Source organism: Dipodomys merriami, unplaced genomic scaffold (assembly GCF_024711535.1).
Source record: "Dipodomys merriami isolate MVZ:Mamm:240054 unplaced genomic scaffold, mDipMer1.0.p SCAF_5, whole genome shotgun sequence".
Classification (NCBI taxonomy): domain Eukaryota; kingdom Metazoa; phylum Chordata; class Mammalia; order Rodentia; family Heteromyidae; genus Dipodomys; species Dipodomys merriami.
In genome coordinates this window covers 20,077,686-20,092,261 of record NW_027206068.1, presented here as the reverse complement: position 1 = coordinate 20,092,261, position 14,576 = coordinate 20,077,686, and the positions used below count along the sequence as shown (strand labels likewise).

At 32.2% G+C, this 14,576-nt stretch overlaps 1 protein-coding gene across 5 annotated transcripts in view; it reads right to left on the bottom strand.

The window, feature by feature from the left end:
• Dgkb (diacylglycerol kinase beta) overlaps positions 1 to 14,576 on the bottom strand; it is a 617,161-nt gene that overhangs the window by 331,088 nt on the left and 271,497 nt on the right. For all 5 annotated transcript variants that reach the window (XM_069996159.1, XM_069996161.1, XM_069996163.1 and 2 more), the window contains 3 exons: positions 14,306 to 14,391; positions 10,408 to 10,497; positions 8,825 to 8,985 (listed from right to left, as the gene is read on the bottom strand). In XM_069996159.1, coding sequence (XP_069852260.1) covers positions 8,825 to 8,985; positions 10,408 to 10,497; positions 14,306 to 14,391 — 337 coding nt within the window. The remainder of the gene's footprint in view (positions 1 to 8,824; positions 8,986 to 10,407; positions 10,498 to 14,305; positions 14,392 to 14,576) is intronic.

The following is a 14,576-nucleotide window of genomic DNA, read 5'->3' as shown; positions in this document are numbered from 1 at the left end:
AAAATCGTGAGACTCTTATGTCCAATAAACCACCAGAAAACCAGAAGTGGCGCTGTGGCTCAAGTGATAGAGCACTATCTTTGAACTGAGGAGCTGAGGGACAGTGCCCAGGCCCAGAGTTCAAGCCCCACAACCAACAACAACCAAAAAGAATATATATATTCCTTCTAACTATGCTAATAAATGAACTCTAAATTACTAAATCCTCATTACTCAAATATGTATATGTATATGAATATATAATTCTCAAAGGTTTATGAATGCCAATAAATGAACCATCAGGGAATATTTTGTTAATTTGGTTAAATATATTCTTCATTCAGAATAACCATTGTCTTAAGCTTTTTCCTCCCTGATACGGACACACAATTCTTCCCATTGCAATGTGATATATGTCACATGAGTAAATAGTATGTCACATGATAGGACCAAATAGGATTTAAAGAGACTTAATATGGCTGAAGACTGGTGGCTAAAACTTATAATCCTAGCTGGTCAGTAGGCTGAGTTTTGAGGATCTGTATTCATTGTCAGCCTGAACAGACAAATCTGAGACTCTTATCTCTACTTAACCAGGAAAGTGTTGGGCTAGATGGCAGAGCTTAAGTGGCAGAATATAAGCTGTTAGTGAAAAAGCTAAGCAAGATCATCAGAAGGCCCTGAGTTCAATCTCTACTACTGGTTTAAAAAAAAAAAAAGAAAAGAAGAGAAAAGAAAAATAGATCACCTTCCAATAGCTCTTCTCAGATCTCAGCCTACTGAGTAGCTAGGATTAGACTCATGAGTTAGTGGCACACAGTGGTCTTTGCATTATTAAACTGAAAACTCTTAATTGAAATGAATTGTTTTACTGCTATAGAAACATACAAGTAAGAACTAATTTTGCCTTCTGTTGTCTCCAAAATGAATCCCTTTTTACCTTTAATGAGTATCCAGCACACAGTGTCTATTTACCTATATAAATAAATAAAGTAAAAGTGTTGTAAACGAAAGGAAAAGACACAAGAAAACATGAAACAAACAAGCAAAAAAAAAAAGATCGTAGTCACAACTGTAGTTGACTAAAACTCCTCCCAATTTCAAATAACCATTGAAACAATTGAACAGGAGGAAGGGTAAGGATTATATTGAAAAAAAAAAACGATTTGAAGGATATTGCTGAGCAGCAGAATATGCATTTAGAACAATTTAAATATATTTGAATGATCATGTATAGTTTTAACAATTATCTATAGTGCCACTCTTTTTCAATTACATGAAAAGAAATAAATAAAGGATTAAATAACCATTTCTTCCAGTACTCTCTGTGCAAAACATAAACTTTGCTAACGTAAGACTTTCTTGCTAGATAACCTTCAGCATTTTTGAATCTATCCTGAGAGATGGAGCTGTAGTGGACACTTGTATTAAATACCATTGTACTTGTGTGTACTTTGTTCTTCATTGGTGTTCAGTGGTATAATAACTTTGGGGAAATCTGTTATTCATTGAATCTTAACTACCTCCTTCCAGTTAGTTTCTATACTGTCTCCTTTCACAAAAGAAGACTAAAAGAATCAAGGTTTAAGTATGGAAAATTGTCATTTAACTTTAAACTTTTGATAGTTCCTTTCTGGTTTTATATCACCTTGAAATTAAAAAAAATAAGATTCTTTACAATTGTATGTATGGGATTAGTAGCTCACGAGGTACTTAATTATTTTTTTCTTGTTTGTTGGTCTCAATAACAACTATATTCTCTATCCTCTATCTCCACCTCTTGATTTCAGGCATGAGCCACTATAAGGCATTTAATTTTTAAACTTTAAGATATTGTCAACTTATTCTCCAAAGGAGTTTTATAAATTTAGAGACTTATCACACAATGTAAATGGGTGTGTGCACGCCCATACATACACGTGCGCGCATGCACACACATAGACATTAACATTGTTAATCATTGTAATTTTTAATAATCTAAAAGACAAGATATAGTAACTCATATAATTTTACTTTTCACTCTTAATTAAAAACATCAGGAATATTTTACTCATTATTTTTTATTATTTTATTTTATTATTTTATTATTATTATCATTTTAGTTGTTGTCATTTGATGGCAGTGGGGTTTAAACTCATGGTGAGTGCTTGCTACGCAAATTCTTGTTACAAGGCACATTTCCAGATAGCTTTTTACCTTGATTATTTTGCAAGTAGAGTCTTATTTTTTTTTTATTTTTATTGCTCAAACCTGTATCTTCCTATGCAGGACTCCAAGTAGCTGTTTCCTTAGGTCTGCCACACTACATTCAACTTATTGCTTAAAATGGAGCTCCCAACCTTTTAGCTAAGGTGGCCCTAAACTATGGTCTTCCAGATCTTTGCCTTTTGAATAGGTGGAATTACATGAGGCACAATGCTGGACCTAATAATGTTAGTAATCTTTTCATTTTTATTCATTACAATTACTTTGTCTTCTTCTATTTTCCTATTATGTGCTTATATTTTGATTAGGAATTCCATAGTTTAGTTTTTTAACATGTTTATTTTTATTTTTGTGTGCTGGAAATACTTTCTATGACATTCAATTATCATAGAAAAGTCTGTTTTCAACTTTTTTTTTTTTTGTCAGTTGTGGGGCTTGAACTCTGGGACTAGGCACTGTCCCTCAGCTCTTCAGCTCAAGGCTAGTGCTGTACCACTTGAGCCACAGTGCCACGTCTGATTTTCTGATTGTTTATTGGAGAGAAGAGTTTCATGGACTTTCCTGCCCGGGCTGGCGTTGAACTGTGATCCTCAGATCTTAGCCTCCTGCGAAGCTAGGATTAAAGGCATGAGCCACTGGTGCCCAGCTAACTAATTTCTTTTAAAAAAATATTGTTATTATAAAGGTACAAAGGGGTTACAGTTCCATAAGTCAGGTAAAGAGTACATTTCTTTTTGAACAATGTAGATCCTTCCCTTGCTCTCTCTCAGTTTTGTAACTAATTTCTTTATCAGTTGAAGATTTTTCTGTGTTCCTCAGGCAAGTTTCCTCTCTTGCAAGATGACAGCAATTTACTCTTCCAAATTTTTCTGTTTATGGTTTCCATTTGTATTTTATCCTATTTACTATGTATTTTACATGAGTGTGAAATACATAGAAATGCATATTTATTTTCATTCAAGTGAAATGCAGATCTTTCTTGTAACATATCCTCTCCTTTCTCACCAATGTTCTGTGCATTCAGCATCTAGCAGATTGTTTACTTCTGAATGTATGAAGTTTGGTGAGCTTAGCTTTATTCAGTTCTATTTCTTTTCATAGCATCTCATTTTAGCTTATGCAATTTGGTATATTTGGCACATGGTAAAAAATGGACACTGCTAAAGGATCAGTAACTTTAAAAAAATATATAAAGGTATTTTTTACCCAATTGCTATTTATCAGAACAACTACAAATCAATCCTATTAGGATATGCAGTACCAATAAGCCAACTATTAAATTAATTTGGGGAACATTGTTCTTTTAGTAATATCAAATCTTTTCCAACAAATATACAAGATTCATTTTTATTAGCCAGGCTTTAACTTATACTCTGTATATAGTTTGGTTTATCTTATATAAACTGTTATTTTTATAAATAGTAAAACTTGGTATTTTATAGTTTTGCTTATATTGTTAACTAAATTTTACTCATATTAACATAGTAAATTGCAATATTGAGAAAATTTATAGTTTTTAAAAATGTATGCATCCAGTATTCATCACTTCAAAGTGCATTATGAGTAGGATTTTTAGCAGATACATGTTTCATCATTAGCTCAGTTTTCTAAAAGTGCTGACTGGAATAATGATAAGAATTTTTTTTTTACCTTGTTTGAGGGTCTTATTTGGGATTCTTCCAGTATGCCTCAGTTAATCAAATACTAACTATGGCTTTGTAGAAAGCTAGTAACTTTCACATTTCTTCCAATTAACTTTTAACTATAAAACTTGAGAACTCTTGTTTTTATTTATATAAATGCAATTGTGATCATTTAGATCCATTTGGACTTTTATAAAATTATTCCTTTATTGATCAATAAAAGTTATTTTTTTCCTTTTCCTTTGTGTTTGTTTTTATTGTTATATTCAAGAAATTGTGGTCAAATAAATTATTTGCAATGTTTGCACACTTCTAATTATGAAAAGTTTTAAAATACATTTTCTGAAATATTGGTTTATATTTTTAGTTTACTTCCTTTATCATTTTCAGTGTTTTATTATCTATTGTTTTATTTATTTGCTCTAATCAAAATTTAAAGTTACTATTTTCATAGGTATTCCTACAAAAATTTCCAAATGTTTTTATTATTAGAACTATTATCTTTCTCACTGTTTCTCTCTGTCTCTCTCTCTCTCTATATATATATAAATAAATATATAAATATATATAACTACCACATTCTATACATATCTGTAGTTAGGTATACTTACTATTTTTACATACTTAAGATTAAAACCTCTAGAGCACATATGATTTTCTGTATTAATAGTATTATGATTTTTACTATATGGAGATAATTGTTATTTAATCTTCATTACACAATCATTATAACCATTTATTTTAATAAAATTTTTTCTTAGCTTATGTCTAGATTCTTAGAATAACTATTAAGATTCTTTTTTATGTTCTCTCTACAAAATGAAAAGTTAGAAAATTTCCCTTGAAGTTTCACAGTATTTAAGAATAGCATGAGTAGCTTTCCTCTGTAGTTTGCCAGTTTCCTTTTAATTTCATCTTGCATCCAAGAATTATCCAGGAATCTGTTCTAAAATTTCAAATGTTAGAATTTTTACATCAGCTTTAAAAGTATTTCCCCTGATAAAATTATAGTGATAATTTTACCTTTATGATTACTACTTTAGAAACTGTCATCTTATGGCCACCTGTGTGATTTCTCAATAAACATTTTATGAATATTCCAGAAAATATAAACATTTCCTAACAAATCTAATCTTTCCAGAAAACATAAATGGTTCCTAACTAATTTAATCTTTAAATGTTAATCGCTTCAAAACTTCCACACAAGAGGCTTTATTTACTTGGTGAACTCCTTGCTGAAGGGCAAAGAGACCAGAGTCCAAGATGCCAGTGGAAGTGTACTGTGTTTTTACCACCTAGGACTCTTCAGCCACCTCATCTCTTAGTTACTCAGTACAAGTCTTTTCATCCTAGGCTCCCAGGCTTCATTTAGTCAATAAAGAGAAGTCATTGTTCTAATGTTCTCAGCTATTAGGCTCAGGGCTCCAAGAGCCTACTAGCTGCCAGCTTCTCTGGTCTGCATTGTCATTTGACTCAGGAATCGAATCAGGATGACTGAATAAAGTTTATGCTAATTTCTTCTCATCTCAATGGCCTCTAAAAATTCACTTCAGAAAGCCCAAAGGTATTTGTGGAAAAGTGAATTGGTGTATGTTTCCTGGCACTTTAGCTAACACCACTTCCAGTGTACTGGTGAGTTTGTTTCTTTGGCTTAGTTGTTTTGATTAGACCATCTTCTACTATGTTGAATGGTAGAAGTGAGAAATAGCTTTTCCTTATTTCTGATCTGAGAAGAAAAGCTTTCAGTTCTCCACATTAAGTATGATACAAATTGTAGACTGCTCATGGATGTCTTTGACTATGTTGAGGTCATTCCTTTATATTCCCAAATTATTGAGACCACTGTGTCTACACATGAGGAGATTATATAATTTTGTACCCTTTATTCTGTAATTGTAAATGCCACATTAATGAATTGTCATATGTAGAGCAATCCTTGAGTTACATGGATAATTCACAATTGGTTACAGTATATAATCCTTCTATGTGCTGATGCATTTGAAATGCTAACAATTTATTCAATTCCTTTTACATTCAGGTTTATTAGGAATATTGGCTAATAGTTTTCTTTTGTAGTGTTGTCTTTGGTTGGCTGCCATTTTGTGTGTGTCCCTGTCCTCTTCCAATTTGTAAAAGACTTTGAGGATTGGTATTCTTTAAATGTTTGCCAGAGTTCACTAATGAATCTAGCATTCCTATGAGTGTGTGTGTGTGTGTGTGTGTGTGTGTGTGTGTGTGTGTGTGTGTTGTGGTTTGTTTTTTGTTTTGTTCTTTGTTACATAGTTATCTGTATTAATCCAATCTCCATATTAATTATATATACATAAATTGGTTCACTCTGTCCATGATCTAGCCCTGGTAGATCGATATATCTAACAATTTATCTGTATATTCCAGATTCCCCAATATATTCATGCACAATTGGTTGAAACAGACATATATATATGGAATATATGTATATAAATTATTTATGTATCAATATGTATACATGTATACATACAAAGGTTTCTTGCTCAAAGCTAACACTCTACAACGAGCCACAGCTCTACTCCAGGCTTTTCTCTTTTATTGATGGTTATTTGGATATAAAGTCTCATGAACTTTGCTGCCAAGACTGCCTTTGAACTGTGATGTTCAGATCTCAGCTTCCTGAATAGTTAGGGTTATAAGCCACTGGCACCTGGCTCTAAATTTGAGTTTTGTTAATGATGTAACCTGCTTCTGTACTTTATTCCTATAACTGTAGGATATTGATAAATGGATCACTATTTGTTTCAGAAAGAATAATCAATTATGAAGATAAACGTAATGTCATGTATGAACTTGTTGGTGATGCAGCAGATAGAAAAATTTCTTCTTGAGGAGTCTGACATAGTCCATAGTTGTTGACCAAGTACAAAATTTGAATAAAAGGTGCTGGACAGCAGTTGTGGGAATTAATTAATTAATTAATTAATTAATTAATTAATTGGGAATTAATTAATTAATTAACTTTCTCCTGGCAAATCTTCTCAACGCATTATCATGTAAGCTTACTGCATACACAGACTACTGTCATGCTCATTGCTGATCCTTCAAAACAAAGGAGAGACGGACTCAGCATATGGTCTATCACCTTGACATAGGAAATCTAAGAAATAAGTATCAACATAAAATAAGATTTAGGAAGACTAAAAAGCAGCTAAAGCACTGGCCTACTCACACCACAATGAGGAAATCCCCCAAAGAAATCACCAATTGCATAATCACAGCATCAGAAATAACATTGTGCAGAATGCTAATCCACAGTTGCTAAGCTATATCATGTTCAATTAAAAATAATAACCAAAAGAATAGAATAGGGGTTGTACAATTAATAAAATGCAATTAAAGTCTAGGACAGGCCTCAAATATTGGACTTAACAAACACTTGAAAACAGCCAATGTAATCATGTTTGAAAACTGAAAGAATGAATACATGTTTAAAAATAGAAGTAAAGATAGCAGCAAGGAATTCTTGTACAAAAATATCAACTGAATATTTAGATGTCATGTAAAAGAACTAAATTTAAATTGTGGAGTTAAAATACATAATAATAATGAATGTAAGAATAATCCCAGATAATAAACAAAAATCACAAAAGAATATAAAGGCTCCTAAATTTTTGAATGGACAAAGCATACTATAGAATACTACTGAACAACAAAAAGAAAAATAATAGTCATACAGTTAATATGAGTAGGTTTCCAAAATATTATGGTGAGATCCCAAATGAAAAGTTTATGATTTCTATGAAATGTCCAACAGAAAAATATTAGGGGCAGAAAAAATAGTTATTTCCTCTAGCTGGAAAATAAACCAGAACGAACTAAAAATGGACACTGGGGTACTTGTTTAGATGATAAAAATTCCAAATTTGAAATTTTTAAATAAATCATTAAGAAGAGTATTTAAAATGAATGAGTTCATTTGTAAGCTTGTGAGTTAGCGTAAGTTGCACATTAATGAAATAGCTGAAATTTTAGTATTTCATACAAATATGAAGAGGTGGCTTTCTCATGATAAAGGTGTTTTACATTTTTGCAAGTAATCATAATACCCACCATAGATTAATATTGTTTTATATTTAGAATTCTTGCATTCTACTCAACCCTAAATGTACATCCATATAATTGGTCACTTTGTGAGTCAGAAAATAAGAAACAACATGGTACAAGTAAATCTATAGACACTCAGATTAAATAATTTGTCCAAGGACAGACATTGAAATAGCCTGACTACTAAATTCATAAACTCAACCAATGTGTTTACAGTCTAGTTGTATGTGCTTGTAGTTATGTTTGTTTTATATACATGTACGTATGGGTATATTTGTGTATATGTGGGTATAAGCAACATAGATTAAATGGGGTGTAATGCTATAGCTAATAGAGTTCACCTTCATAACAATCAGCTAAGTATGTAAACAAATGAAGCAAACATAAATAATTATTATTAAGAATTAAATTTGGAATATTTGTAAACAGTCAAATAATATATTTATTTTCAGTATTAAATTCTAAACAAATGATCTCCATCATTTGCTATCTGCTTAAGAAGATCAGGAGAATTTTCATAGATTTCTAACAGGTTAAAATGACTTTCGTAACATAGCCTCACCATAAGATAAATGTGATACAGTGCATTCACAGTTTCATTAATAAAGTGGAATAGCTTACACTTTAAAACTTACATGTGTCTTGATAACCACTCTACGATGCATTTTAGTAACATAAATGGCAAAAGTCATCAGCAAAGAGAATACTATCTTTCCTTTAACCTATGAAAAATTTATCCATTGTTCATACTTGAACTGAAATACATTCTACAGCTTTATTTTTGCTCATTAGAAGAGGTGTTTTGTGGACACTTGCATAAATTAAATAACTTTAATTTATAAATGTTCATAGTGAAAGAGTTTTCATAGAGTGATTATCTAGGACAAGTTAACAAAATAAGATTTGGTGGAAAATCTTACCACTCCAATGGAAAAGTAATTGTTGATGATACTGTAAGGCACTGGGTCTCCCTTCTCATCTTTGTCATTAGGAATTACTTCAAACTTCCACCTGTCCAGCATAATTTCTGTGCTAATTTCAATGTCTCTCAGGATCTTCATGAGATTCTCTCCTTCATAACCTTATGAAAAAAACAAATCATCTTGAAACAAAAGCTAACTAGGAAACAAATGTATTTGTATACATTTAAGTGTGTTTATTTGTATATAGGACTGTAAACCTAAATAATGCATTTAAAGATAACTCTGACAAATAGAGAATTCACTATAATCTTAATAACTTCATACCAAGATTTTATTCTTAGCTTTTCTAGGTTAAGACATATTTCTCTTTTGAGGTATAAATTTACAGTATAATTATTTGCTTAATAGGAATTTCTATTGAATACTTATACACTCTGTAAACACATATACAGTAAACCCATAGACACATGTAAACCCATATACACCATTGTAAACCCATAAACAGCAATTTACCAGCTATTCCTGGAAGAATAGTTCTCAGATTTTATTGTAAACCAGTTATTTGAGAGTTCATTTCAAATGATTCTCTGCTCCATTCCTACTCCCTGCTCGGGTCCCAACTTTGGGGATTTCCATTCAGCATATTTAGGGTAGGGTCAGACCAGTCTGTGTTTAATAAGCTCCCCAAGGATTCTGATTCACACGTAATAGACTCTTTCAATGTTCTCTCAGTGAATTTGGATGCTAAAAATATTTAACATTCAGCTCCGGCTTCTTTTGTAGTCTCTGGTAGTGTTAACTCATCTTCAGTATGTACAAATATTGGCTCCTTGAAATATTTCAAGACATCATTTTGAAATTTTCTCTTTGCATATGCTGCTCTAGCTACACTATTTCAGCTATAGTTCCCTAACTTTATGTCAAAACTCTCACTCTTTCTCAGTCTTTGAACTTTATGTTTCCTTGGTTTATGAAATCTATACCCAGTTTGATATGTCATTTCTCCATTAGGCTTAACTTTGTATAAGGCCTTTTCTTCTATCAATATAGGCTTTGTTTTACTTCTTAATAGAAAATCTTACATTCACATGTATTCCATATGCACTAGATTTTAATGTCCTCTTATTTTCCTCCTCTTTTCTCTGTATGTGAAATTCAGAACACACTGGTCAAATAGGTTGCCCTGCAATGTTACTTATTATCCAATGCTGTATCACCATTCTTAGCAAGGCATTTGTTAGACTTTTAATTTTCCCACTTTTTGTGATTTTATTGCAGATCTCATAAATTAAAAATCTGAACATTACCTCTGAGTTCATCCCTGTTTATCTCATCTTCTAGGCAAGAAAGCAAAAATAAAATATTCAAAAACGTATCCTCCCAAAGTTAAGGCTATAATTAGTGTAGGATTAAAATCTAACCACCAATCTGACACCTTGAACAGAATTTGTTCTTCTCAAAGTATTACTCATATTCAAATGTGTACACTATATGTATACAATATGTATCATGTTTTTCAATATCAGAGAGCAATTGTCAAGCTGTTGTCTACTGTATCTCTGTTTTGTGAGTTGTTTTACCTCCTCCCCATCGCAGGCATCTTGCTAGGTCATTGCCTGTCCCCAGAGGCAGAATAGCAACTGGAGGATGCTTGACTACATTGGCCTTTTCTGTGGAAATGAAAGAATTATAATTAAATATAGTTTGAGCCCAGAAAGAAAACAACAATAAAACCCCATAACCTAATATTAAATGAAACAATCCCACTAGGCACTTACACAAGAGGTAAGATTTGATTTTCAAACATATAGTTACAAATGATCATCTTTTTATATATCATGATAATCAATAAAATACAAATAAACAGTACTATTCACAAAATAAGAGTTTTCAAAGCTCATGCATGAGGAAAATGTTTAAATATTTTAACATAGCTAAAATTGTACTGTGTGTGTGTGTGTGTGTGTGTGTGTGTGTGTGTGTGTGTGTGTATCTATGTGCAGCTCCATTAAAATCCTCAGGTAGGCAAGTCCACATACCCCAGAAATAAGGTTGTGATCAGAGTATAAGTCCTTTTGCAGTACCAACTATAGCTATATAATAGCATCTTTGAATGGCTCATAACCACAGTGTCATTTTATGTCAGGGCAGAGGAATACCCTACTAATGTTAGATATACTGAGATCAGACAATTTAGTTTCTATGAGATTAGCTGTTACATCACATAAGTACTTTGAGCTGAAACTGGTGTAAATCTGTGCCACTGAAACTTCAAATGATATTACTGAGCTATTTTATGTTTGACTGAACCTTCTTTATTTAATGTTTATTGTAAAGATGATGTACAGAGGGGTTACAGTTACATAACACGGGTATTGAGTGCATTTCTTTTTGAATAGGCACCCTCTCCTTCATTTTCTCCCAGTTTTTTTTCTCTCAACTTCCCTTCCCATAAAGTTATATACTTCATTTCCAATATAGTGTCTAGGGAGTATCACTGCAGAATTAAATCCCTTTTGTTCCACTATTTCTATGCTTCTTCTTTCCATTCTGACTGGGGTGAGGTAGAATCTCAATGTTGTTTTTATTTTTCTTTTATGACCATGTGTCATAAAAGACTTCATGTGTCTATTGGCCATTCTTATTTCCTCTTCGAAGAAATATCTCTTTAAGTCTTTAGCCCACTTATTAATGAGGTGGTTATTTCTTTGAGGATTTGTTTTGGGGGATTTATTTGTTTGAGCTCTAACTATATTTTAGATATGAGGTTCTTGTTCATTGTATGGGTAGTGAAGATCTGCTTCCAATCTGTTTATCTTGCTAGCTATATACTTTGCCATGCATGCAGAAGCTCTGCAGTTTAATGCAGTCCCATTTATCCAACTTTTCTTTGATTTGTTGTGCTCTGGGTCTGTATTGAGAAAGTTTTTATATATACACAGTGGAGTTGTACACTTCTATCAGAAAGAATGACACTACCTCATTCATAAGGAAATGGAAAGACTTGGGAAAAAAATCTTAAGACCCAAAGAAACATAGGCTCCATGTTTTTCCTCGTTTTAATAATTAGTATATGTCTAGGATAGTCCTAGCAGAGAATCATAATAGCTCTATAGCTATGTATATATGTGAATATATACATATATTAACATATATGTATATATACATGTCATATGACCTTATAAAATAGATACTAATCAAAATGAAACAAGAGGGGTTTTTTCCCCCTTAGTGTACTGTATTCAGTTATTTCCTTTTTCTTTCTTTCATTTTTCCTTTGGTTTATCCTCTGTTGTCCCTGTTTTTTACTTAGGTACCCTTTGTATCATATATAAGTTTATCTGATATGTGAATGGGAAGGGGAATCACAGCAATTGTGAGACAAAGGACAAAGGATGCAACAATGATGCTCCCAAGACACTATGTTGGAAATGATCTTTACAACTTGAGGGGAGGGAGAGAATCTGGGGAAGGAATCGTGGGAGAAAACAAGCGAGAGGGTAAAAATGATCCATAAGAATTGTACTCATTTCCTTACTTATGTAACTGTAGCCCTTCCATATATACCATTACAATAAAAAATAATAAAAAAATAAAAACATATGAAATTTTGGGAAAAAAATGCTTAGAGATGAACATCACTGTATCTATACCTGTATCTCTCTCTACCTATCTCTCTTTCTCTCTCTTTCTCTTTTTGTTTTTGTAACTCTCCAACTTGTCATTCACTGCGTGGATGCGTATAAGAGGGACTGTAAGTTTGGCATATTACATCACAATAGACTTCTGAGGGACAAATGAAGGAGAAACTCTCACTATTGTCATTATAATATATTCACAAATCAGGGGACAATTTCATTAACTTGGTAACTTGTCTAATTATCAAGTTGTAGTGTTTTTTTAATAGCTAGGATGAATAAATACTGTTTATGTCTCTTCTTGAAATGCCAAAATCAGAATCTCACTGATTATTTTATTTTAATCTTCCATTAGTAGATTAAAATAGATGCTTAGTGAAAGTTTGCTGATAACCTGTATTCAGTTTTAAATGGTCTTGTTTTGAAAGTAGATAGGGACTCTAGGCTGGGACACACAAAGGCCAGATATTTTTAGTATGAACATTTTTCACGATATACAAATTTTGATCTACATTTATTTTGATGCATAAAATAAAGAGAAATGTGTTTAATATTGTGTAGAGAGCACAACCCTTCTTTTGAATCAGTCCTTATTGTGACAGTGTCTATTTCTAAAGACTTAACAATTCAGCAAATATTTGGCTTGGATTTGTATTCTCATAAATGGTAATTCATGATCTGTTTTTTTGTCTAGTGATCAGTTCTGAACACACAAGTAAGTTTTCAGAATTAACAAGTTCTTCTTGTGTGACATGCTTAGCTTTAAATTATTATGCTGATCATCTCAAACTGTTTTAACTAGAAGGACAACATAGAATAAAGATAAAGTCTGTATTTTAACCCTGTCTGTTTGCAACTACAAGACTTTGCTTCAATTACTTACTTTCTTCAAGATAATGGGAATAGTTTTACTGTAACAGGTTTAGTACAGCCTATGTAATATAATGGTAAAGAATACACAAGGTGATTTATAATTATCTGATAATATACAAGTAACTTAGCTATGATGATGATGATGATGATGATGATAACAATGATGGATAATGATGCTTCATACTCATATTTTTTTAATTTAAATTTTTGTCAGTGGTGGGGCTTGAACTCTGGGCCTGGAAGCTGTCCCTGAGCTCTTCAGCTCAAGGCTAGGCTCTATCACTTGAGCCACAGTGCCACTTCCGGTTTTCTGGTGGTTATCTGGGACTTTTCTGCCTGGGCTGCCTTTGAACTATGATCCTCAGATCTCAGCCTCCTGAGTAGCTAGAATTACAGGCATGAGCCACCGGTGCCCAGCCCTCAAATAATTTAATGTATCTATTTGTCACAGACTTTATTAAAAGGGCTAACGTCCCTTTTCTTCTCTGTCCAGGGTGAAGACACAATTAGACCTATTCTATTCCTAATGTAAAGATAACTCTAAAGAGTTAGTAAATGCTAATGGAAGAAGCAAAATTCCAACAGTAAAATTCTAATAGAGAAATGGACTGGAAAAGAAGTATTAATTTAGTGAAATTTCTAAATTATTATGTCAGATAAAATTCTGACTTAAAGAAGAATAAATTGTGCAACCTTCCAGATGGCTAATTATATCATTGCAATTGAAGATGTTGATGCTGCTAAATATAGATAGATAGATCATAGATCGATAGGATAGATAGATAGATGGATAGATAGATAGATAGATAGATAGATAGATAGATAGATAGATAGATAGATAGATAGATAGATAGATATAGATAGATAGATAGATAATAAATAAAAAGAAACACAGACAGGCAGGTAATATGGTAGAATTCAGTGTGACAGTCTTCAGTAAGCCATATTAAGTGTATGTCTTCATTACCTATGCAATCCAAAATCCAGCCCACAGTTCCATCGCCACCACATGCTAGCACTCTGAAGTCAGGAACATCTCGGAAAAAGTTTAACCTGAAAAAATAAGTATGTTGTGGCACATGATTGATATTTAAAAATTAAGACTCGTTCAATTTTTTCTTCTTAGACTTGTCTAGTGAAATATTTTAAGAAAATGTAGATTTGTTGACATTCAAATGTATTTTACGTATATATTCCTGATGGTATTCTTTACAATATTACATTAATATAAATTCAAG